Source organism: Salmo salar, chromosome ssa22, assembly GCF_905237065.1.
Source record: "Salmo salar chromosome ssa22, Ssal_v3.1, whole genome shotgun sequence".
Lineage (NCBI taxonomy): Eukaryota > Metazoa > Chordata > Actinopteri > Salmoniformes > Salmonidae > Salmo > Salmo salar.
Genome location: NC_059463.1, coordinates 4,067,530 through 4,094,733, shown reverse-complemented (window position 1 = coordinate 4,094,733; position 27,204 = coordinate 4,067,530). Strand labels below are relative to the sequence as shown.

Genomic DNA, 27,204 nt, shown 5'->3' with positions numbered 1-27,204 from the left:
AAGCAATGCTCAACAGCAGGTTTTATATTGCATTTATTCATTTGAAATGCATTGACTATCAAAGCTTTCAGTATCTTCACTTTCCTATGACCACTCATAGATAACTTGCATTGCACAATGAACAGCAAATCATATCAAGTGACCACAATGAAACATCTCAATTTGGTTTCATGAACAAAGCTCTGAGTAACAGTTCAAGTAAACAACTAGAAAATATGGATATTATGTGAAGGGTGTGAGAGCAGTAGAAGATGAAAAGCAACAGGAAATGTTGTATATTGGTTTAAAAAGGAAGTTTTGTTAAAGTAATTTCAGCAACCAGAAAAAATACATATGGTTTTATCTCAATATCAAATCATTTCAATTAATGAAGTACCTTACTGTGATTGTTTTCAATTAAAATGGTCCAAAAGAAACAAAAATAGCTTCTTAGCAAAGAGCAATTTTTACAACCTATGTGTTGTGATAATTGCATTGTTTGTTCTATAACCTGTTAATTCATATGCCTTGTGACCGTGATATACAGTATAGGCCTAAATGCCGAGACAGTAAGAAGACACAGTGGTAGAATACATTCAACCAAACCTTTGTTTTATCACAAAACCGGATAGCAACGTCTGTCCAGTGAAGTCCACAAAGCATATTGCATTTACAGTAACAGACCTATAGCATGGTCAAGCAAGTTAATGTTGACATCTTCTCAACCAAACAAGAAAATTATGTCATGTGCCAAATTTTAACTGCTGGGAGAAGCAGCCACACTTGAAGCATGAAATTGAATAACATATGCAACAAATAGTATCCTATTTCACGTTGTTGTGCAAGAAATTTGGATGAGGAGTCAAGTTCACAAAATGCTTGATGAATATTTCCAGCAGAGCCACTGGCCATGTCTGAAAGTATTACCTTATCATAAGATAGAAATTTAACATGGTAAATTATAGTTGCCAAAATGATTGAAAATAATGCAAAACAAAATGACAAGTACTGTAGACTACTACTTTGCCTTACAAGATGTTGGTCTTTTAGTAGAGTCGACAAGGTTGCTGTGGGGGAAGGATCTGTTTTCAATCAAGTGAATGATTCCCTTAATGTTCCAGGAGCTAAGCTTGTGTTACATTTAATGGATCCCGACACAGGACAAACTTTCCGGAAAGATGGGTATTCCAGCAGGCCAGTCTAAAAGCATTAGTGGAGGTACAGCACTGTGTGTGGATTGCAACACTCAACAGTACAGCAGGGCCATTACTTCCCACCTTACCTAACATAACAGGCGTAAAAAGACGCCTGATCCCTGGAAACATCTGCGTTCTGCCGACCTTGCGGAGAATGCCTCCCACAATGTTGATTTTGAGAACATGCAGTGTCCAGACATTTTTACACACTTTATACACTCAAAACTTGCTCTAGCTGTGGCAAAACTGTATGCATTCTCTAAAAAAGGGGAAATTGTTAGGATTGTCTAAAGCTGCATGTCATAAGTGTTTGCTGTGTCATACATTCATTTATTTTGAGCAAGACAATTTATTTGTATAATCTTCCTATTTCATCTAAATGTAGCACTGGCCACTGTCAGTTAGGTGATGTCAGTGCACAATTGCTTAACTCTTCCAAGTTCCAACCTATAGGGTAGAATATAGACCTAGGCTGGGATTTCAACTGTATTGCTTTGCAAAGGAAAGAAACCCACCCATCAGAACTGTGGACATACACATGCATTGCCACAGTTTGTTAAGTGTATCCAATACCTTAGGGATATTGTCCACTCATCAAGCACACAGCCTTGCTCCCTGTTAGCATTGATGCACAGTGGAGGAGTTACTGTACATACATATGGGGCTAAGATTTAGGATTCATGGAGTGGATGGAGGGCTGATGGAAGTGAAGCACTATAAGAGAAGATGGAAAGTAAAGAAAGACATTTGTCAAGCTCGAGGAAACACTGGCATGAGACTCTGTCCTGATATGCTTCATTCAACAGTCTACAGTCTGAAATCGTAGTGCAGTGTTGCAATATAGCTGCTTTTGTCAATCATACATGTACAGCTAACTTCCTAAGTGGCTGTGGGCACTAACAATGCTTCTGTGTACCCTCTTTTCTATTTTGTAATAGGCGACCCTCACAAATATGAAGAGGACGTAGGCATTCCAACAAGGAATACATTGGTATAACTGGGTATTGAGTTGTGATTAAAAGTAAACAGTAACAGAACACTGCACAATTTCAGAATGGGGTGTTGATGGAGCGTATCAAAATTAATCTCTGTTCTGTACAGGGCTAACAGAAGACACCATAGGAACTAGTGGAGGCTTGATATTAGCCTCATTACAAAGGCATTAGCTCCCATTAACAGTGTCACAATTTGGGATTCAGGAAGAGTTCCTTCAAACCCAGAGACAGCACAGTGCTGAATCAATACCTTATGGTAACACCAAACATAACAGAGAGCATGGGGTGCTTATAATTAATTTCAGTTTATGTATATACTGTGTTTACTTTCCCTGTAATAATTCTTCTATCATCTGTCCTGTGTTTATGGTGAAGCACTCAGAGTTGAAGAACTCTTTCCTCCTCGCCAACGGGCTGGACCTCTCCATAGGCAGCGGTGGATGATCAACATAGCTATAATTTACCACTCCTCCATCATATTCATCCTCATCCAGCTCCTCCAGACACTGGCTATCCCTATCCAAACCCCCATCCCCATCCTCTTCCTCCTGCACATTGTCACTGCACACTTTGACCTTCTTTTTGTTGCTGTTTCTCACCGAGGCTTCCAGGGCCTTCTGCTTGCGGTAAAAGTGAGAGAACTTGTTGAAGATGATAGTGATGGGCAGGGCCACCACCAGGGTCCCACCCAGGATGCAGCCACTGGCCGCCAGCTTGCCGGCCACCGTGACGGGCACCACATCGCCGTAGCCCACGGTGGTCATGCTGACGGTGCCCCACCACCAGCAGGCAGGAATGGTATCCAGCCCCACGTCCTCCTCATACTCGGCAGTATAGGCAAAGCCAGAGAACACGCACACACCCACTCCCAGGTACAGCAGCAGGATGCCCACCTCCCTGTAACTGTGCTACAGAGTGGCAGATAAACACAATATGTCAGAGTGGGTATGTGATATAAATTCCATTAAATTCAGAAATTCCTCTATTTGTGATCAGTTGCATGTTATATTAGATTATGACTTTATTTTGTAAGACAATATAGGTGAGGAGTGGGTGGTGAATGATTTGGGAATTGAATGCCCTGTAAAACACTTCTCCATTGGAAATTTCCAAATGGATCAGAGATAAAGGCAGTGCCTTCCAAGATTACCCTGTTCAGTTTCTAGTTTTAATTATGCAATTTGTGATACAAAATAGGCCTAAAAAAACTGAACAGACAGCTCAAACAGATGTAATTGACAGTATGAGTGCTACATTTCAGTCGCTAAATTCCACCGTAGGATAAACTGCTTATAAAGATACGATGCGATTATGAATTTGACACTATCAACACAGAATGACTCACAATTATAACGTCATGTTCTGTATGAAAATGTATGATAGATGTGATATGATACTTTCATACATAATGGGGTAGTGCAGTTGTAGTGGTATGGCTCACCCTTAGCGTTGCTCCCAAAGACCTGAGGCCTGTTGAATGTCTGGCCAGCTTCAGAACCCTGAATATCCTCATGAGGCGGAACACCTGCACCAATTTGCCCAGGTTCCCCAGCTCTGATTCACTGCCCAACGCCAGGTCAATAGGCAGCGTGATATAGATGGGCAACACCGACACAATGTCGATTATGTTAAGTGGGTGGCGGAAGAACTTTCTCCTGTTGGGCGCCAAAATCATCCGCGTCACTACCTCAAAGGTGAACCAGCAGATGCAGAAGAACTCCAGCGCTTGCAGGGTCGGCTCCTCCACTTGTTTGCCATCCTCGTCAAAGTACTGGTACTCTGGAAGGCTGTTAATGCACATGATGGATATGGAGGTCAGAACCACAGCTATGGAGAGGAAGCTGAAAAGCTTACTGGGAATGGAGTAGCCCGGGTTCTCCAGAGTCAGCCACAGGTACTTCCGGGCGTTTCCACAGCGCATTTCCTGGAAGTGCTGGATGTCCTTGTTCAGGTCTGAGATCTCATCCACAGAAGTGTCCACACTGCTAACATCACTCTCCTCATCCCAGCTCTTGTGGCAGCTCTCTAGTTTGCGATCGTGGTAACGGTAGCTACAGCAGCTGTCCAGGAAGAACTCATTGATTCCCCAGTATTCAATTTCCTGGCAGAAAGAGAAGATGCACAGTTCCTCCATGATGTGGAGTTTGCCGGTCTGGTAGAATTGCAGCACGTAAGGGAAGAGTCCCGGGTTACGGTCAAAGTAAAACTCCTTTTGTTGCGCGTCGTAATCGTCGCAAACTTGCAATATGGCCTCCTCGGACTCGCAGGCCAGCAGGCGTCCCAGACGTGTATCGGGGAAATTACTTAGAGTGCTCGAGAACAGGCTGCGCTTCAGGCCTCCAACATTGATGTGCACCAGGATATCCTCAGCGTCTTGGACCCAGGCTGGGAGACTCTCTTTTACCATGTTGCCCCCTCACTAAAAGATAAAAGGTAATTATGAAGATTCACCATAAATCATAGAAGGCTATTTACTAAACTATAAACAACATTTACATCTACCAATAAAGTATATGTTCACTAGAGTGGTGACTATGAAAGGTTTGCAATTAGATTTCAACAACTACAGTGGGGGAAAAAGTATTTGATCCCCTGCTGATTTTGTACGTTTGCCCACTGACAAAGAAAGGATCAGTCTATAATTTTAATGGTAGGTTTATTTGAACAGTGAGAGACAGAATAACAACAACAAAAAATCCAGAAAAACGCATGTCAAAAATGTTATAAAATGATTTGCATTTTAATGAGGGAAATAAGTATTTGACCCCTCTGCAAAACACAGAGGTCAGACGTTTCTTGTAGTTGGCCACCAGGTTTGCACACATCTCAGGAGGGATTTTGTCCCACTCCTCTTTGCAGATCTTCTCCAAGTCATTAAGGTTTCGAGGCTGACGTTTGGCAACTCGAACCTTCAGCTCCCTCCACAGATTTTCTACGGGATTAAGGTCTGGAGACTGGATAGGCCACTCCAGGACCTTAATGTGCTTCTTCTTGAGCCACTCCTTTGTTGCCTTGGCCGTGTGTTTTGGGTCATTGTCATGCTGAAATACCCATCCACGACCCATTTTCTATGCCCTGGCTGAGGGAAGGAGGTTCTCACCCAAGATTTGACGGTACATGGCCCCGTCCATCGTCCCTTTGATGCGGTGAAGTTGTCATGTCCCCTTAGCAGAAAAACACCCCCAAAGCATAATGTTTCCACCTCCATGTTTGACGGTGGAGATGGTGTTCTTGGGGTCATAGGCAGCATTCCTCCTCCTCCAAACACGGCGAGTTGAGTTGATGTCAAAGAGCTGCATTTTGGTCTCATCTGACCACAACACTTTCACCAGTTGTCCTCTGAGTCATTCAGATGTTCATTGGCAAACTTCAGACGGGTATGTATATATATTCTTGAGCAGGGGGACATTGCGGGCGCTGCAGGATTTCAGTCCTTCACGGCGTAGTGTGTTACCAATTGTTTTCTTGGTGACTATGGTCCCAGCTGCCTTGAGATCATTGACAAGATCCTCCCGTGTAGTTCTGGGCTGATTCCTCACCGTTCTCATGATCATTGCAACTCCACGAGGTTAGATCTTGCATGGAGCCCCAGGCCGAGGGATATTGACAGTTCTTTTGTGTTTCTTCCATTTGCGAATAATCGCACCAAATGTTGTCACCTTCTCATCAAGCTGCTTGGCGATGGTCTTGTAGCCCATTCCAGCCTTGTGTAGGTCTACAATCTTGTCCCTGACATCCTTGGAGAGCTCTTTGGTCTTGGCCATGGTGGAGAGTTTGGAATCTGATTGATTGATTGCTTCTATGGACAGGTGTCTTTTTTACAGGTAACAAGCTGCGGTTAGGAGCACTCCCTTTAAGAGTGTGCTCCTAATCTCAGCTCGTTACCTGTATAAAAGACACCTGGGAGCCAGAAATCTTTCTGATTGAGAGGGGGTCAAATACTTATTTCCCTCATTAAAATGCAAATCAATTTATAACATTTCTGACATGCGTTTTTCTGGATATTTTTGTTGTTATTCTGTCTCTCACTGTTCAAATAAACCTACCATTAAAATTATAGACTGATCCTTTCTTTGTCAGTGGGCAAACGTACAAAATCAGCAGGGGATCAAATACTTTTTCCCCCCACTGTACATAACAAAGACAATACTAAAACATGAGGTTTGTGGCAGAACATTACGGTAATGCCATTTCAATAACATAATGATAATATTTTGCCCAAAGACCAGAAGAATCTGGTTCAAATAATTCTCATATCAAGCATCCCACTGGGAAAAAAAACTGGTTGAATCGACATTGTTTCAATGTAATGTGTCAATGTATTGTGACAAGGAATCTACATGGAAAATACAATGAATTTGAAAAAAGTTATCAACTGTTGTATTGAGGGCGAAAATTCAACCACAGGATTGTCATCATGCTAATCAAATTTAAACATAGACAAACCTTCTATAAAGTATGTTCAATTTCGACCTTTAAAACAATGTCAGATCTTCAACTTTCTATCCGCTATCAGAAGAAAAAAAACAATAAGGCTGGACAGCACCTCTTACATGAGAATTGATCCATCTTCAGCTACCCTTTGGTCGCCCGTCCAGGGTTTTAAACAAGCCGAGCCTGGTTTAGCTTTGATATTTGTCACTGATTATTACCAATGTGCTATTATGAGATTGATTGTTGAGTGATCACTTAAAAGCTAAATAGATTCACTGTTGCTATTTAAGTAATTACAAAGGGTAGGTTTAACAGAGAAAATAAAATGTAACCATACTTTATCAATTTAAAACAATTCAATTTTACTTTTGAAATACAATAAATAGTCCAAAGCTAAGTCTATCTTACAAACTAATGTAACATTAAAATGAGTAACACATCCATTGGCACATTTTGAGATTACTGTAACTATAAATGTGTCAATGTCGTGTGTATAGGTAGCAGGGAAGTCAGGCGCAGGAGAATCGAACTTGGTATAAATGGAGTAGTTTAATAACGTAAAATAAAACTCCAAAACCAAAGTACATAATAAATAAAAGTGGGTACAAGAACCCGTCATGCACCAATACATAATTCACGAGCATGAAAACAAACAATCTCTGACAAGGACATGAGGGGAAACAGAGGGTTAAATACACAACATGTAATGAATGGGATTGGAACCAGGTGTGTAGGAAGACAAGACAAAACCAATGGAAAATGAAAAATGGATGAATGATGGCTAGAAGACCGGTGACGTCGACCGCCGAGCACCGCCCGAACAAGGAGAGGCATCGACTTCGGTAGAAGTCGTGACAAAATGTGTTCTTATAGAATGGTTTATTTCAAATTCGACATTACAAAGTACAGCAGCTGATGCGGAATTATTTGACACAATTCACACAAATACACTTTGCAAAAGAAAATCATCAACACAATAAAAACAATAAAAACTTTAACATACATATCTTCTTGGACTGCAGGTAGCCTAGTGGTTAGAGTTTTGGGCCAGTAACCGAGAGGTTGCTAGATTAAATCCCTGAGCTGACAAGGTAAAAACCTGTCATTTTGCCCCTGAACAAGGCAGTTAACCCACTGTTCCTAGGCTGTCATTGTAAATAAGAATTTGTTCTTAGCTGGCTTGCCTAGTTAAATAATAAATAACCGTATGTGCTAAGGAAGAACCCTTTTAGGTTCTAGATAGCACCTTTTTTTAAAGAGTTTATGATGCGCACCGCCCTCAACCCTGTCCCGCTGTTTGCTGGTTAAACCAGAGTGCCACACTGGCGGTGCATATTGTCATTGGCCGTATGTATCTGGTGTACATCATCACCATGTCCTCCTGTGGGACGGAGCTACAGTATATTTCGCCATTGCCTGGCCTTCTTGAAGATCACATCCACCTGTACTGTCCAACAGAGGTCTGCCTGGATGAGGATGTCTATGTCCTCCTATGGCTTCAACTCTCAGGAGCTCTGAGTTATTGATGTGCAGTGGTGGTAGGTGTGAAGTAGTATGCATTTCTACGGGTGGAGAATGGTGTCTCTGGACTATGACTCTAGGTCGGACAGATCTTGTTGAATTGAAGAGGGTGCAGTTTGCGGTTGCACCTCTACTAAGTTAAGGTCATCCATAAACTTCCACTGCTGCGTCGCTTGCTGCAATGTTGATATATGCAATAAATATCAGGGGGCCAAGCAATATTCCCTGCGGGAGGCCACATGACACTGTCCGACATGGAGCCAAGGTACTTCACTGCCTGGTGCCTGTTAGATAGGAAGTCAGGGATCCACCTGACTAGTGATGTTCGATGCCCCATGTCTAGGAGTCTAGTGATGGACACATTGTGGCAGACTCTTTAAAAGGCCTTGCTAAAGTCAGGGGTGACCTGTGAACAGATGAAGCCAGGCTTATCGGAGTGCTTGTACAGCTCATTGGTAAGGTCCAAGAGGCAGTGAGTGGTGGAACGACCCTTGATCCAGCCAAATTGATTGTCATCGATTTGGGGAAGGATGTATCCTACTGCCCACTGGGAGATGATGCGGCTGCCTTGCATAGAAAGAAGGTAAGGGAGATCGGTCTGATTTTGATAAGACTGGGTGGACACGTCTTGGGGAGGGGCACCATAGTAGCAGCTTTCCACTCCTTTGCGACCACACTTCGGTCGAGGGAAGTGTTTAGGATAACGGCCATGGGTCCACTTAGCTCATAAGCAAACTCTTTAATGAGCCTGCCAGGTAATCCGTCTGGGCTTGTTGCTTTTTATTTTTTTATTTTACCTTAACCAACTTCTCATACATACAGTGCCTTCAGAAAGTATTCATACCCCTGGACTTATTCCACATTTTGTTGTGTTACAGCCTGAATTTTTCTCTCCAATCTACACAAAATACCCCATAATGACAAAGTGAAAACATGTTTTTAGCTAATTGAGTTGTAGCTGTCAATGAAAAGCATAGAAAAAAATATGTGTAAAGAAAATGTCTTGAGTGAAATTTAAAATGTTGCAACAAGAAGGAGGGGAGGGGTGTCTGGCATGTCTCTTTCGAGAATGCATGCACTCAGCTCTCCAGAATGTGCTCAGCGGTCTCCTGCCAACTCTTGCGCATTCATTATTTCATTATGTGAATTGTTTGCCTTTGATTGTTTATTTTTTTGATCAATTCTCCATTGCATACAGTAACAGTCAAAAGTTTGGACACGCCTACTCAATCAAGGGTTTTTCTTTACTTTTACTCTTTTCTACATTGTAGAATAATAGTGAAGACATCAAAACTATGAAATAACACATATGGTATCATATAGTAACCAAGAAAGTGTTAAACAAATCAGAATATACAGTTGAAGTCGGAAGTTTACATACACCTTAGCCAAATACATTTAAATTCAGTTTTTCACAATTCCTGACATTTAATCCTGGTAAAAATTCCCTGTCTTAGGTCAGTTAGGATCGCCACTTTATTTTAAGAATGTGAAATGTCAGAATAATAGTAGAGAGAATGATTTATTTCAGCTTTTATTTCTTTCATCACATTCCCAGTGGGTCAGAAGTTTACATACACTCAGTTAGTATTTGGTAGCATTGCCTTTAAATTGTTTCACTTGGGTCAAATGTTTTGGGTAGCCTTCCACAAGTTTCCCACAATAAGTTGGGTGAATTCTGGCCCATTCCTCCTGACAGAGCTGATGTAACTGAGTCAGGTTTGCAGGCCTCCTTACTTGCACACGCTTTTTCAGTTCTGCCTACAAATTTTCTATGGGATTGATGTCAGGCCTTTGTGATGGCCACTACAATACCTTGACTTTATTGTCCTTAAGCCATTTTGCCAAAACTTTGGAAGTATGTTTGGGGTCATTGTCCATTTGGAAGACCCATTTGTGACCAAGCTTTAACTTCCTGACTGATGTCTTGAGATGTTGCTTGAATATATCCATATAATTTTACTTCCTCATGATGCCATCTATTTTGTGATACTTGTGTACCTGTGTCCTCCAGCATCTTCACAAGGTCCTTTGCTGTTGTTCTGGGATTGATTTGCACTTTTCTCATCAAAGTATGTTCACCTCTAAGACAGGGGCGGAAATCCCGGGGGGGACGGGGGCACACGACCCCCCCATCCTGGGAAAATATGATTTGTCCCCCCCAATATATCACTGAAACATAACTATGTAATTTAAATAATATTAATAATAATACGCAATGAAAGCAATTGTGCTGATTATAGACACTTAATAGCGCGTTTTTAAGTTTCAAAAGATTGCAACCCCCCCACCCTTTGCCTCACAATGGTTTGATCCACTGCCAGTTCCTTAGCTTGCTACGTAACTGACGTGAGGTTAATCCAGTCAATCGCGCACACACACTAGCTGAATATGCAGAGCTAGCGCGCAAATATTAACTATTAAGCTAGCTAGTACCTATTCCATTTATGTGGCGTCGTCAAAGATGGAATCAGCATGCAGATGATGTAAGTTAGTGCTTCAAAGTCCCTGTGATAAGGTTAGCGATAAACCGAAATACAAACTGAACAGAATTACACTCTCTTCTACCATTGTCTTAAATATATTTAATGGTCTCGTTGCAAAAGCTAAATTGTCGCAAGTGAACTTTTATTTATTTATTTTATTTCACCTTTATTTAACCCGGGTAGCAAAGATTATAGCAAACACCACTGAAACTGAATTGGTGCTCGCTAGCTTTGCAAATTCAGCTATTGTTGGAAGCCAGCCAATATGAAACAAACTATTAAAATTACAAAAGGTTGCAGCATATGTTGTGTAAATGGTGAACTCATACAGCTGTCAACTCTTGTCATTTTAATCCGTTTCACATTTGCTAGCTACCTTTTAGATCGAAGCCCAAATAGAATGATTGAAGATGATAGAAGCCCATCTCCTACTGTAAATAACCTGTGTGTAGCCAGCCAGCCAGCCAGGTAGAAAAATGGCAGAAAAATAAAAGACGGACATCAGAGTATTTTTCAATACACCAAAACGCATAGTAAGAACCCTAGTAGCCTAATATCTCAAAGACTAGTTGATAAAATGTTCATAAGAAAGAAATGAAATTCTAATGGAAATGTTTCACAATGATGTCATTAGGCAGAGCAGGGAACAGATGGCACACAGACAGCAGAGTTGGGGACAGATATGCAGGGACAGACTGGCAGAGACAGGGAGTCTCAGGTAAGTTTGTTGAGTCTTTGTTTGGCAACATTATGAAAGGTTCTCCATTTTTTTGACCTGTAAAATAGGAACATAATTGGAAAATGCCATGGATACCCCCACTCTCAACTTAAACTGGTGACTGAACTAAGATTTGTTAAAGGTTTGATTAGTTGTGTAGTTTTGGGTACCGGTAGTTAGGAGTACGGCAAACAGCTTATTTCTTTGGTTCCTCAATATACATTTACCATATTACAATGTAGGCTATGTGTTACAGCACTACTTTTGGTGTCCCCCTCAGGAATTGCTCTTGAGAAAATTTCATGTAATTGTCCCCTCCAAAGTTGATATCAGATTTTCGCCCCTGCTCTAAGAGACAAAACGCCTTCCTGAGCGGTATGACAGCTGTGTGGTCCCATGGTGTTTAAACTTGCTTACTATTGTTTGTACAGATGAACGTGGTACCTTCAGGCATTGCGAAATTGCTCCCAAGAATGAACCAGACTTGTGGAGGTCTACAATTTTTTTCTGAGGTCTTGGCTGATTTCTTTTGATTTTCCCTTGATGTCAAGCAAAGAGGCACTGAGTTTGAAGGTAGGCCTTGAAATACATCCACAGGTACACCTCCAATTGCCTCAAATTATGTCAATTAGCCTATCAGAAGCCTGTAAAGCCATGACATCATTTTCTGGAATTTTCCAAGCGGTTTAAAGGCATAGTCAACTTAGTGTATGTAAACTGCCGACTTCAACTGTGTTTTAGGTTTTTCAAAGTAACCACCCTTTGCCTTGATGACAGCTTTGCATACTCTTGGCATTTTGATGCCTTTTCTACAATATAGAAAACAGTAAAAATGAAAGAAAAACCCTTGAATGAGTAGGTGTGTCCAATCTTTTGACTGGTACTAGTATGTCACCAGTAGACCTAGTAAATGTTCCATTAATCCCCCGTCATTTGGTTACATTAATTTTAATTCTGAGGGCACCGGAAATTCTGAGGTCCCAGAATAGGCTAGTTGATACAATGTTGAAAGTTCGCTATTGACAGCCATTTCAGGCAGCACCCAGTTGATGATTTGGTACAATGTTGTACTTCACTAGCAATAGCTCAATTCAAGACAAATAGAAAGGGAGGCAGACAGGCAGAGTAGAGAGATAAATGTGATTGAAAGAACCAGCATTTTCATCAGGATATTTTCTGCTGTTTTTATTGGTCGGATTTAGGCATATGTATTTTGCTTAGTTGACATGGCCTATTCCTGCATTGGGTTATAGGCTTTCTCTGAATTCTATGCAGTCATTTCTTTAGCCGCCAATGTATTTTTATTTTATTTATCTAGGCAAGTCAGTTAAGAACAAATTCTTATTTACAATGACGGCCTACCCTGGCCAAACCCAGACAATGCTGGGCCAATTGTGCACCGCCCTATGGAACTCCCAATCATGGTCGAATGTGATGCAGCCTGGATTCAAACCAGGTACTGCAGTAACACCTCTTGTGCTGAGATGCAGTGTCTTAGACCACTGTGCCACTCGGGAGTATCAATGTGTCCATATGGCAGAGTCAGATGCTCTTGCTTCAGTTACATTGCCAAGGGATTCGTTCTGGCGACGGCCCTGCTGACCTTACAGATAATTGTACAGAGATGAGGCAGTCATTCAAAATCATGTTAAACACAATTATTGCTCACAGAGTCCATGCAACTAATTATGTGACTTGTTAAGCACATTTTTAGTCCTGAACTTATTTAGGCTTGTAAAAATGTCTAAAAACATAATTCCACATAGACATTATGGGTTATTCTGAGTAGGCCAGTGACGCAAAGTCTCAATTTAATTCATTTTAAATTCAGGCTGTAACACAACAACATTTTGAAAAAGTCCAGGGGTGTGAATACTTTCTGAAGGCACTGTATCCCATGGCTGGATGGTTGGAGCTGGTCTTGATGGTAGGTAAAAGGGAAGCTGTGATGGGTCGATGGCGGGTATGGACTGGATCACAGAGGCTAGTGATTTGTTAAATTCATTGTCTATTCCTCGGTTATTACCTGGGCTAAGCCCCTCAGTGTGTAAGGTGGGCTCAGACTTGGAGATTATTATTAGACTTGTGTAATCAAATAGCATGCGAAGGTCGTTACAGGTCTGTGGAGATCTTCACAATTGCTGTAATAATCTGTGCAGAATCTCGAATGGCATTGATCACTTGCACCTTGTACTTTTAATTTACTGTAATCTCTAATGCAATCCAGGTCATTAGGCCACAGTGATAGCACATTCATCTGTTGTAAAAATAAATAAAATATTTGACATTATATTCCCACTTGAACTTTGCTGTCCTTTTAAATGGTTAAAAGGGCAGTGACAGACATTTGGGTGACAACTAAGCCAAAAATCAGACATTGTGTTTCCATTGGAATTTGGTTGTGCTTTTAGATGGTTGAAAGCATAGTGATAACACATTGGCAATTCAACTAACTTTTGGCTGCCTTTTTCAGTGGGTGAATATAGGTTGTAATGTCATTGATCAACGTCTCAACCAAATATTACCCAATTATCCACGTGGGATCTTTCTTTCCAGTGTTTTTAAGTAGCCCCTCATTTGATTTATGCAATGTGATTATCCCAGGTGAGGTAGACATAATGCAATTTGGGAAAGTAACAGTTATACTAGTTCATTGCACGGTGTGGGAATTGCTTCAGGTTAGAGGTGATAATCTAATGAAGATTCGATCCATAAACAGATTAGTCTCTCACAGCCTCTTTCCACGTTAGGTTTCCCATTTCAGACAAATCAAAGAACCATATAGGCCTTGCTTTAATCTCACTCTTTCTTGTTGTCATAGACCGGGCACTCAGTTGCCCCTTTAGATATATTAAACTGAGATGGAGTAAGAGTTGTAACTTTGCAGTGAAAAAAAAGAAAGTGATGTCTGTGGACTATACTTTTGACCTATAGGTGATCATAGCAGTTCATGGGTAAAATTTGAATAAAATCAAATCCAATTTTATTTGTCACATGCGCCGAATACAACCGTACCTTGACAATGTAAAGTCCATGGAGAATAAAAGAGCACCTCCTCCCAGCTGCCCACTGCACTGAGGCTAGGGAACCGTCACTACCGATAAATCCACAATAATTGAGAATTTCAATAAGCATTATTCTACGGCTGGCCATGCTTTCCACCTGGCTACCACTACCCCGGTCAACAGCCCTGCGCTCCCCACAGCAACTCGCCCAAACTTCCCCCACTTCTCCTTCACCCAAATCCAGATAGCTGATTTTCTGAAAGAGCTGCAAAATCTGGACCCCTACAAATCAGCCGGGCTAGACAATCTGGACCCTAAAATGATCTGTCGAAATTATTGCAACACCTATTACTAGCCTGTTCAACCTCTCTTTTGTATCGTCTGAGATTCCCATAGATTGGAAAGCTGCCGTGGTCATCCCCCTCTTCATCGGGGGAGACACTCTAGACCCAAACTGCTACAGACCTATATCTATTCTACCCTGCCTTTCTAAGGTCTTTGAAAGCCAAGTTAACAAACAGATTAGCAACCATTTCGAATCTCACCGTAACCTCTCCGCTATGCAATCTGGTTTCAGAGCTGGTCATGGGTGCACCTCAGCCACGCTCAAGGTCCTAAACGATATCATAACCGCCATCGATAAGAGACATTACTGTGCAGCCATATTCATCGACCTGGCCAAGGCTTTCGACATTCTTATTGGCAGACTCAACAGCCTTGGTTTCTCAAATGATTGCCTCGCTTGGTTCACCAACTACTTCTCCGATAGAGTTCAGTATGTCAAATCGAAGAGCCTGTTGTCCGGACCTCTGGCAGTCTCTATGGGGGTGCCACAGGGTTCAATTCTCAGGCCGATGATGTCGCTCTCGCTGCTGGTGATTCTTTCAGCCACTTCTACGCAGACGACACCATTATGTATACCTCTGGCCCTTCGTTGGACACTGTGTTAACTAACCTCCAGATGAGCTTCAATGCCATACAACTCTCCTTCCGTGGCCTTCAACTGCTCTTAAATGCAAGTAAAACTAAATGCATGCTCTTCAACCGATCGCTGCCCGCACCTGCCCGCCCGTCCAGCATCACTACTCTGGACAGTTCTGACTTAGAATATGTGGACAACTGCAAATACCTAGGTGTCTGGTTAGACTGTAAACTCTCCTTCCAGACTCACATTAAACATCTCCAATCCAAAATTAAATCTAGAATCAGCTTCCTATTTCGCAACAAAGCATCCTTCACTCATGCTGCCAAACATACCCTCGTAAAACTGACCATCCTACCGATCCTCGACTTCGGCAATGTCATTTACAAAATAGCCTCCAACACTCTACTCAACAAACTGGATGCAGTCTATCACAGTGCCATCCGTTTTGTCACCAAAGCCCCATATACTACCCACCACTGCGACCTGTATGATCTCGATGGCTGGCCCTCGCTTCATACTCGTCGCCAAACCCACTGGCTCCAGGTCATCTACAAGTCTCTGCCAGGTAAAGCCCCGCCTTATCTCAGCTCACTGGTCACCATAGCAGCACCCACCCGTAGCACATGCTCCAGCAGGTATATCTCACTGGTCACCTCCAAAGCCAATTCTTCCTTTGGCTGCCTCTCCTTCCAGTTCTCTGCTGCCAATCACTGGAACAAACTGCAAAAATCTCTGAAGCTGGAGACTCTTACCTTCCTCACTAGCTTTAAGCACCAGCTGTCAGAGCAGCTCACAGATCACTGCACCTGTACATAGCTCATCTGTAAATAACCCATCCAATCTACCTCATCCCCATACTGTATTTATTTATTTATTTATTTATCTTGCTCCTTTGCACCCCAGTATCTCAACTTGCACATTCATCTTCTGCACATCCTACCATTCCAGTGTTTAATTGCTATATTGTAATTACTTTGCCACCATGGCGTATTTATTTGCCTACCTCATTTGCGTATGCTGTATATAGATTTTTCTACTGTATTATTGATTGTATGTCTGTTCATTCCATGTGTAACTCTGTGTTGTTGTATGTGTCGAACTGCTTTGCTTTATCTTGGCCAGGTCGCAGTTGCAAATGAGAACTTGTTTTCAACTAGCCTACCTGGTTAAATAAAGGTGAAAAAAATGCTTACTTACAATAACTTAAACAACATTGCAGTTTTAAGAAAAATAACAGTAAAGAAAAATATTTACTAAATAAACTAAAGTAAAAAATAAAAGAGCAACAATAAAATAACTGAGTCAATGTGCAGGTGTAACCGATGTGAAATGGCTAGTTAGTTAGCGGTGGTGCGCGCTAATAGCATTTCAATCAGTGACGTCGCTCGCTCTGAGACTTGAAGTAGGGTTTCCCCTTGCATTGCAAGGGCCGTGGCTTTTGTGGCGCGATGGGTAACGATGCTTCGTGGGGTGTCAGTTGTTGATGTGTGTAAGGGTCCCTGGTTCGAGGCCAGGTTGGGGCGAATAGAGGGACGGAACCTACACTGTTACACAGGGGTACAGGTTAGACGAGGTAATTGAGGTAAAATGTACATGTAGGTAGGGGTAAAGTGACTATGCATAGATAATAGATAATAAACAGCGAGTACCAGCAGCGTAAAAAAAAAAGGGGGGGGGATCAATGCAAATAGTCTGGGTAGCCATTTGATTAGCTGTTCAGCAGTCTTATGGCTTGGGGGTAAAAGCTGATAAGAAGCATTTTGGACCTAGACTTGGGGAAGCTTAGCCAGGAAGAAAATCCATATTACAACCTATGTTGTCATAATTGCGTTGTTGGCTCTATAACCCATTTGTTCATACGCCACCATGATATACAATAAGGCCGAAACAACAAAAAGACAACAGTCACGCAGTGGTGGAATAAATTCAAGCATACATACATTTGTTTAATTTCAAAACCGGAGAGCAACATCTGTCCGGTGAAGTCCACCAAACAAATATTGCATGTAACAAACAGTTACATGACCTACAAAGTTAATGTTTCCGACAGTTTAAGAATGTTTCCGACTGATTTAGAATCACTGAGAGTGAGATTCACTGACAGCAAGTCAAAACATTTCAACTTAAACATCATCAAATCAACTAGGCTATATATGATTAGTCTCATACAGTGGAAACAAACTTAAAGATACCAAAAATGATTTAGTCAAGTCAACATTGCTAAATATCATGTACCATTGTACTGATTTATGCACAAGCACAAAAGTAGAAAAAACATGTTGACTCACCCTACTTGTAGACAAGAGGAATGCCAATGCCATCTTTTCATCTTGGATAAACAGTCTATGACTGTCATACAGTAGTACACGCTTTTCATTTTTGATGTCCTAGACTAGGCTCCCTGGCTAAAATGCTTGCTAGCCTAACTTCCTTGCCAGCTAGCTAAGTAATGTTTTCTGACAATGACATTTTGCTGTTGATGTGATTTGATTGTTTTGATGCCAAATCCAAACTGGCCCTTGCTTATACACTGGAGTTGCTTATGAAGATGACATTGAATGTTCCTGAGTGGCCTAGTTACAGTTTAGACTTAAATTGGCTTGAAAATCTATGGCAATACTTGAAAATGTCTGTCTAGCAATGATCAACAAGAGCTTGAAGAATATTGAAAAGAATAATGGGCAAATGTTGTACAATTCAGGTGTGCAAAGCTCTTGTAGACTTATCCAGAAAGACTCACAGCTGTAATCACTGCCAAAGGTGATTCTAACATGTTTTAACTCAGTGGTGTGAATACTTACTGTATGTAAATGAGATATTGCTGTATTTAATTTTCAATACATTTGCAAACATTTCTAAAAACATGTTTTCACTTTTTCATTATGGGGTATTGTGTGTACATAGGTGATTTTTTAAAATAATTTTGTTCATTTTAAATTCAGGCTGTAACACAACAAAATCTGGAAAAAGTCAAGGGGCTTATTCCACATGTACCATGAAGATATACCAGCATGAAGTCCTAAAGACAATAGCTGTACAGAATAGTTTATTTCAACACTGAATTCAGCCTTTAGATGACAAAAATCCATTAGTGCAAAACTGCAATATCAGCTAGGTCCATCCATATACTCTTGATTTTATACCTTTATTTAACTAGGCAAGTCAGTTAAGAACAAATTCTTATTTTCAATGACAGCCTAGGAACAGTGGGTTAATTGCCTTGTTCAGGGGCAGAACGACAGATTGTTACCTTGGGGATTTGATCTTGCAACCTTTCGGTTACTAGTCCAACGCTCCAACCACTGTGCTATCTGCCGCCCTCTTGCACTATGCAGTAAATTAAGTTTTATTCGGTTAAATTGGCACAGCTGCTAAACCAGAGAAGATTAGGGGTGAGTTGCTCCAACATGGATTAAATCTTAAAGTGGTTTAAATCAATGTTTATCTATTCATCTTGTTGAACCAAACTTTAAACCTTCCTTAGATAAATCAAATCATTTTTACTAAACTAAGTTTATTCATTGACATTTTCAACCTCTCCCTGACCCAGTCTGTAATATCTACAAACAGACCACCTTAGTCCCTGTGCCCAAGAACGCCAATGTAACATGTCTAAATGATTGTCGCCCACAGCACTCACATTGTAGCCATGAAATCCTTTGAAAGGCTGGTCATGACTCACATCAAGACCATCATCCCAGACACCCTGGACCCACTCCAATTCGCATACCGCCCCAACAGATCCACAGATGACACAATCTCTATTACACTCCACACTGCCCTCTCCTATGTGGACAAGAGGAACACCTACATTGGTTCCTCCTTTAAAAGTTGCGAGCTTGCACCGCGGGACTTAGAGGTACCCAGCGTCACGGCTTCATTGCTCCAGACCACCACAAGGGGGAGTTAGAGCACTCATTATGCATTTGGGTCCCAAGGTTTTTATTTGACCAATCATTATCGAGTGGTTCCAATGACAAATTTTGAGCGAGCCACCCTTGCCTTGTGGCATTCATCAACAAAGATGGCTGACAAAACATTATGGTGGAACCAGATGTAAGTTGTTATAACGTCATAATGAGTCAAGCAAAACATGTACAATTGAGAGTAATATGTTAGTTAATGTAGAGACAAATTCAGTTTTATTTTTTTGTCATGAAGTTAATTTACGAAAATTGCTATTTAGCAAGTTTTCTGACTAGCTAACATTAGCCAGCTAGCTAGTGTTAGGAGAATGAATTTGTAATTTGTGTTGTTTAATGTTTTAGGGACTCCTGAGAAAACCAGAAAATCAGGCTGCCGTCTTGTGAAACAGTGGATGTAAAGAATCTAGCTAGCTAAAGCATTTACTGCAAATTGAATGTACAATTGTGAAAGCTTTCCTTGCAATGCAGCTGAAGTAACATAGCTAGCTAACTATTTACTTGCTTATTATGTAGTGGAGGATAAAAATAACTGTATGCCTATGGATGTGTAGCTAGCTACAGTATGTAGCCGATCTGTGTATGGACCCTAAAACGTTAAGTTCTGAACTAATATTCATACCAATCTGTGAACCTCAGCTATCATAGTTGTTGTATCAACTTCAAGTCTGAATGGAATTAATGAAGCCTATGGATAGAGTAGAATATAATAACTTTATTGTGCCAAGGATGCAAGTCCTATATACAAATGTACTGTAGTTATTTCCACGCATGGAATTCCCACATTGTAGCCTGTACATTGAATATATTCACTGATCATGGCAAATAAAGGTGCGGTTCAGGTATGAATCTCTGAGACAATCTTTTTTAGTCATATCAAACTCCATTATTTGAATGATGCTGTGTCTGCATGTATGTATTACAGTTATACACTTCAACAGTGTTTACCACTCCCGCTCCTGGGACATCAATGATTACACATTGTAACTATGCAATAGACTAGAAGCATGATTGATTTGTAATTCATATATACAGAAAAAAAACGATGCATATCTAACTCCCTTCATCTGCATTAATCTGAGGACACAGGATAGTATTTCAATGAGATACTTTTAAATTCTCTGGTAATGCCAAAACGGAATACTATCAAATAGCAAATAGCAACGAACAGTATGTTGTGTCAGCGTATCAGCCTCATGTTTCCTGAGCTAGTTTTGTTGTTTTGTACATGTTGCTGGTTACTCACTCCCGTTTACTCTGTCTACAGTCATTCTCCCGGAACATTCAGCTCCCTTGCCTGGCCGTCGGTGGATTCAGTGACTTCATTGGATCAACCCATTTACTCTCATCAACTCACCTCCGCTGCTGCTCCGTCTCCTGGATTACTCAATTTACACATCAAGACTCCCAATAAATACTCACCTTCATTTTACTCACCTTGTCCTGGTCTGCTTCTGGGTTCTGTCTTAGAGAATCGTGACAGAACGATCCGGCCAAAAATGAACCCAGCGGACCTGGACTCCGTTCGCCATGCCATTACCCATCAGGGTAGGATGTTGGAACAACACAGCACGGCGCTACAGGAGATCGCGTTTTCGGTTCAGAATTTTTCTACTAGTCTGACGAATATCCTGGCTCAGCTCAAATTGCCGGCGGATCATCCACCACCTGCTTCACCCCTCTCACCTGTCGCTTTTGGAGATGTTTCCTTCCGTGAGCCCAAGGTTCCGACGCCAGATAAGTACGAAGGGGATTTGGGAAGATGCCGTTCGTTTCTTATGCAGTGTGGACTAGTGTTTGATTTACAGCCCTACTCTTACGCCACAGACAAGGCTAGGATAGCCTTTGTTATTGAACTGCTGCGTGGAAGAGCTCTGGAGTGGGCATCAGCCATTTGGGAACAACAGGACACCTGCATGGGTTCATACCAGGAGTTCACGGCAGAGATGAGGAAACTTTTTGACCACCCTGTCCGAGGTAAGGACGCAGCTAAGCGGTTGTTCTCCCTTTGCCAAGGAGCTCGCAGTGTGGCCAATTTTGTCATTGAATTCAGGACATTGGCTGTGGAGAGTGGGTGGAATGAGGAATCACTACAAGCGGTTTTTTTACCAGGGGTTGTCGGAGCAACTCAAGGATGAGTTGATCTCCTATCCTGAGTCTAGGGACCTGGACAGTCTGGTAGCATTAGGTATTCGGGTGGATAATAGAATCCGAGAGAGAAGGAGGGAGAAGCAATCGGGACATTACATCTCCACTTGTCCTCAGCGCCCGTTAAACGGCTCGGCTCGCTAAAGGTGGGAGGTCTTTTAGCGAGCCAGTTTCAACCTCTCAATAGTTCTGTTAGACCTCTTTTCCCTGCTACCCTCATGAACAAGACTCAGAGTTTAGCGATTAACGCATTTATCGACTCAGGTGCAGATGGCAGCTTTACCCTCGGTCCAGGCCCACATTCGTCGTTGCCACCGGACCTGGCATCGGGCCAGAAAGCCTCTCCTTAGAGTTTCCGACCGTTATCAGCTCCAGGCGAATCATCGCCGGATTCCAGCTCCAGCTTATGCCATTGGAGATAAGGTATGGTTGGCTACATGGGATCTTCCTCTGCGGACGGAATCAAGGAAACTGTCACCTAAGTTCATTGGTCCGTTTGTGGTGGAGAAAGTGATTAATCCTGTTGTGGTTCGACTTAAGTTGCCTAGAACGCTCAGAGTCCACCCCACCTTTCATGTCTCCTGCCTCAAGCCTGTGCACCTCAGTCCTCAGCTACCCCCTCCGCCTCCTCCTCCTCTGCCACGGATGATCGGAGGTGGTCCAGTCTACACGGTGCGCCGCATTATGGATTCCAGACAGCGGGTCCGGGTTTCCAGTATCTCGTGGACTGGGAGGGGTATGGTCCTGAGGAGAGGAGTTGGATTCCTCGGCGTCAAATCCTTGACAATACCCTCCTTAGTGACTTCTACCGCCTCCATCCTGGCTCTCCGGGTTGTCCGCCTGGTGGCGTTCGTCGGAGGGGGGGTACTGTCAGGAATTCCGCTTCCTGAGTCTGTTTTCTGCCTGAGCTGACTGTTTTTTGTTTGGAGTGTTGTCTGAGGTTCCTGAACGCACCCTGTCTGGTTGCCAGGCAACGAAGTTAGGCGGGAGATCTATTGATTACCCGCACCTGCATCTCATCAACCATCTGCACACCTGGTCCTGATCATCACCTCTTCTTAAGCCCTGAGCTGACATCCATTCCCTGCCGGATCGTTAGCAACGAACAGTATGTTGTGTCAGCGTATCAGCCTCATGTTTCCTGAGCTAGTTTTGTTGTTTTGTACTTGTTGCTGGTTACTCACTCCCGTTTACTCTGTCTACAGTCATTCTCCCAGAACATTCAACTCCCTTGCCTGGTTTGTCAGTGGATTCAGTGACTTCATTGGATCAACCCATTTACTCTCATCAACTCACCTCCGCTGCTGCTCCGTCTCCTGGATTAGTCAATTTACACATCAAGACTACCAATAAATACTCACTTTCATTTTACTCACCTTGTCCTGGTCTGCTTCTGGGTTCTGTCTTAGAGAATCGTGACCCTGGGACTAAACCACTGGTGTAGCACACACCCACGCAAGGCGGGGGAGACCATGAGAACATGTGTAAAATAGCAGCAAATTAGCGCAGGGAAACATCATTTTTATAGTAAAACAAATTATTTTGTTGCATTATTTGACCTTTGTAATTCCAACACCATCATTGAGTTTGCTGATGACATGATGTTGGTAGGCCTGATTACCGATGATGATGAGACAGCCTATAGGGAGGAGTGTGGTGCCAGGACAACAACCTCTCCTTCAACTTCAACAAAACAAAGGAACTGATTGTGGACTACAGGAAATGGAGGGCCGAGCACGCCCCCATTTTCATCGACGGGAATGTAGTGGAGTGGGTCGAGAGCTTCAAGTTTCTCATTGTCCACATCACTAAGGATCTATCATGGTCCACACACACCATCACAGTTGTGAAGAGGGTACGACAACACTTCTTCCCCTCAGGAGGCTGAAAAGATTTTTCATGGGCCTTCAGATCCACAAAAAGTTATACAGCTGCACCATTGAGACCATCTTGACTGGCTGCATCCCCGCTTGGTATGGCAACTGCTTGATATCCGACGGCACGGCGCTACAGAGGGTAGTGCGTACGGCCCAGTACATCACTGGGGCAGAGATCCCTGCCATCCAGGACCTCTATACCAGGCCCAAAAGAATGTCAAAGACTCCAGCCACCCAAGTCATTGACAGTTCTCTCTGCGGTACCGATGCACCAAGTCTGGAACCAACAGGACCCTGAACAGCTTCTACTCCCTAGCCATAAGACTGCTTAGTGGTTAGTTAAATAGTTAACCAAACAGCTACCCGGACTATCTGCATTGGACCTTTTTGCACAATTTCTTTTTGACTCACCGCATACGCTGCTGCTACGGTTTGTTATCTATCCTGTTGCCTAGTCACTTTATTTCTAGTTATATGTACTGTACATACAGTGCATTTGGAAAGTATTCAGACCCCTTGTTACGTTACACACAATACACCCATAATTGCAAAGCAAAAACAGGTTTTTAGAAGTTTTGCTAATTTATTAACAATAAAAAATGGAAATATCACATTAACATAAGTATTCAGACCCTTTACTCAGTACTTTGTTCAAGCACCTTTGGCAGCGATTACAACCTTGAGTCTTCTTGGGTATGACGCTACAAGCTTGGCACACCTGTATTTGGGGACTTTCTCCCATTCTTCTCTGCAGATCCTCTCAAGCTCTGTCAGGTTGCATGGGGAGCATTGATGCACAGCTATTTTCAGGTCTCTTCTGAGATGTTTGATCGGCTTCAATTCCGGGCTCTTGCTGGGTCACTCAAGGACATTCAGAGACTTGTCCCGAAGCCACTCCTGCATTGTCTTGCCTGTGTGCTTAGGGTTGTTGTCCTTGGAAGGTGAACGTTTGCCCCAGTCTGAGGTCCTGAGTGCTCTGGAGCAGGTTTTCATCAAGGATCTCTCTGTACTTTAATCTGTTCATCTTTGCCTTGATCCTGACTTGTCTCCCAGTCCCTGCCGCTGAAAAACATCCACATAGCATAATGCTGCCACCACCATGCTTCACGGTAGGGATGGTGCCAGGTTTCCTCCAGACGTGATGCTTAGCATTCCGGCAAAAGAGTTGTATTGCTTCTTTAATCAGGACATCAGTTTTCAGCTGTGCTAACATAATTGCAAAAGGGTTTCTAATGATCAATTAGCCTTTTAAAATGATAAACTTGTATTTGCTAACACAACGTGCCATTGGAACACAGGAGTGATGGTTGCTGATAATGGGCCTCTGTACTCCTATGTAGATATTCCATAAAAAAATCTGCCATTTCCAGCTACAATAGTCATTTACAACATTTGCAATGTCTACACTGTATTTCTGATCAATTTGATGTTATTTTAATGGACAATTTATTTTGCTTTTCTTTCAAAAACAAGGACATTTCTAAGTGACACAACTTTTGAACGGTAGTGTACGTAAATAAGATATTTTTGTTTTTAATTTTTAATACATTTGCAGAAGTTTTTGCTTTGTCATTATGGGGTATTGTGTATATATTGATGATTTACCTTTTTTTTTAATCCTTTTTAGAATAAGGCTGTAACGCAACAAAATGTGTAAATAGTACAAGGGGTCTGAATATCTTCCCAATGTACTGTATCTACTGTACCTCAATTGCCTTGTATCCCTGTACAATGCCGATCGACTCGGTACTGTTACCCCATGTATATAGTCAAGTTGTCATTACTCAATGTGTATTTATTATAATTTTTATTATTACATGGTATTACTTTTCTATGATTTCTCTATTTCCTCTCTCTCTGCATTGTTGGAAGGACCTGTAAGTAAGCATTTCAATGTTAGTCTACACCTGTTGTTTGCGAAGCATGTGCCAAATAAAATTGTATTTGATTTTAATTTTAATTTAGACTTTAAACCAAGATCAAATTTAATCTTGTTGCTCTGTTTTAAAATCAAATTTAAAATTAGATTAGGGATTAATGCTAAACTGCCACTGGACGAGGTTTAAGTTGAACAAATGTCAGTGTATGTGCTGTATTTTGGGTGTGATTATCCATTTAAGCTTCTGTGGCTACATTGTTTGTAAAAGTCACCTTGCCAAATAACTAATTTGACCAAAAAGTGTATCTTTTAGCTTGAAGTACAACCTGGCAAAGTGACCAGTGGGGGTTTGTTTCCCTAGAATTAGAATGAGAACATATTGCTATGAAGTCATTATGACATATGTAACTAATCATAGTTCAAAGATTTAACCTCAGATTAACTAATCCAGGTTTAAAATTAAGTGGTGGAACACATCTCTGACTAAGGTCTAATCTAAGATCTATTTAAGCCACGTTGGTGCAACCTTATAGCTTTTATACAGGCTGAGTCTATACACTTGGAAAGTTACACACATATTGTTGTTTCCATTTTGATTTTAATTAAGCCAAACACAAATGCGATCTTTGTCCAAAATTGACACACACACATGGTCTATTCAATTCATGTGCACTCTTAAGATCCGACTTCATTGATTAAATGACAAGTGTGGCTCTTGTGGGAATTGCCAGGTGCATATAAAAATTGTTGATGTATAATTTAGAAGAGGGCTCTCAGTTTAAAATCACTGCACTTGAAATGTCAGTTTACAGACAGAGATTCATAGACAGTCTGAAGTAGGTACATCATAGGTAATGTAATTTGTTGCCTTATAAAATCCAAAATGATGTCATAGGCTAAAAAGCATACTGTTGGTGGCATTTGAATATAAACTATCAAATAACTTTTCTTTTAGACATTTCCCCCCCTACACTAATTACAAACCAATATGATGAGCATGCAGACCTGTCAACAGGACTATCATTCGATATTTGTACAAAAAATATGCTACTAGACTAATAGAAAGAGGAAGTTAAAACTAAAAAATGACAAACTCACCTCAAGATGATTTTGTTCTTCTTTTCTGTTTTGTCCCGAAATAACTGAATATAGTTTATCCCATGTTAAATTGGAGAGGCTGTCACTGGCTGAATTTTTATAAATGTCAGTCTTAACTCATGCTTTAGGTCTACTACCTATACTATGAAGTTTTTGTTCTTTTGATAGGCATTGGCATAACTAAATTCAGCACTTTCTCCACTTCAGCAAAGGTATTGTTACTGTAACAGCATTCGTACTGTATCTCATCTTTTCTTACGCTCGTGATTGCATACCACGGTCACACATGAATGTTCATCTGCATTTCACGGTACTTTCCGTGTGGATGTTATCTCGCGACGAGTAACCGCACATCTCTCTCCAAGGATACATCAGCCTCCTCGCGCATATCTTGAGGTATGGTAGTGCAAATCCTGGATCCTTGGGACGTCCCTACTGTGAACCCTAACCATAACCGTTATCTAACCCTTACCTTAACCGTTACCTTAACCATTTTAAATTTTGGTTAAGGTAAGGGTTACAATTGTCAGTGAGACAGACTTGATGTGAAAAATAAATAAACGTGTTAGCTCATGCGGAGGATGATGTCATGCACAATTACCATACAGTAGCCTAGTCTATTTCTATGATTTTATTTGGACCTGCTGCACTTATCACTCAAACTTCCATTGTTCGTATTGAATCTTTTCAAATTCTATTTTTTGTGAGCATACAATTCCAAATAACAATCTTCAAGATTTAAACACATTTCTTTAGAAAATGAACGCTATACTTATTAATGTGTGCATAGCCTACCGTCAAAAAGTGGACCCCCAACATGTACAACAAATGTACAACAACGAAGCAAATGCATGACATTTTCACATGCAAATAGGCCCTATACTTGATTTAATACATCTTTAGTTCTCAATGAGTGATTTTCAATGAGAGCAAGTTGAGCGATATTACTTTTTTAAACCATTTCAATTTATTGTTTGGGTAATGATAAGGTACAACATTGTAGGCCTATTTATATCATCA

General features: G+C 41.5%; 1 protein-coding gene across 1 annotated transcript; it reads right to left on the bottom strand.

Moving 5' to 3' along the window:
- Window positions 1–26,673, bottom strand: si:dkey-43k4.5 (potassium voltage-gated channel subfamily S member 2). The gene is made up of 3 exons (XM_014165909.2): window positions 26,185–26,673; window positions 3,612–4,589; window positions 1–3,078 (listed from the first exon to the last, which is right to left on the bottom strand). The coding sequence occupies exons 2-3, from the start codon at window positions 4,575–4,577 to the stop codon at window positions 2,494–2,496; spliced, it is 1,551 nt and encodes a 516-aa protein (XP_014021384.1). The 5' UTR covers window positions 4,578–4,589; window positions 26,185–26,673; the 3' UTR covers window positions 1–2,493.
- Window positions 26,674–27,204: the final 531 nt, after the last annotated feature.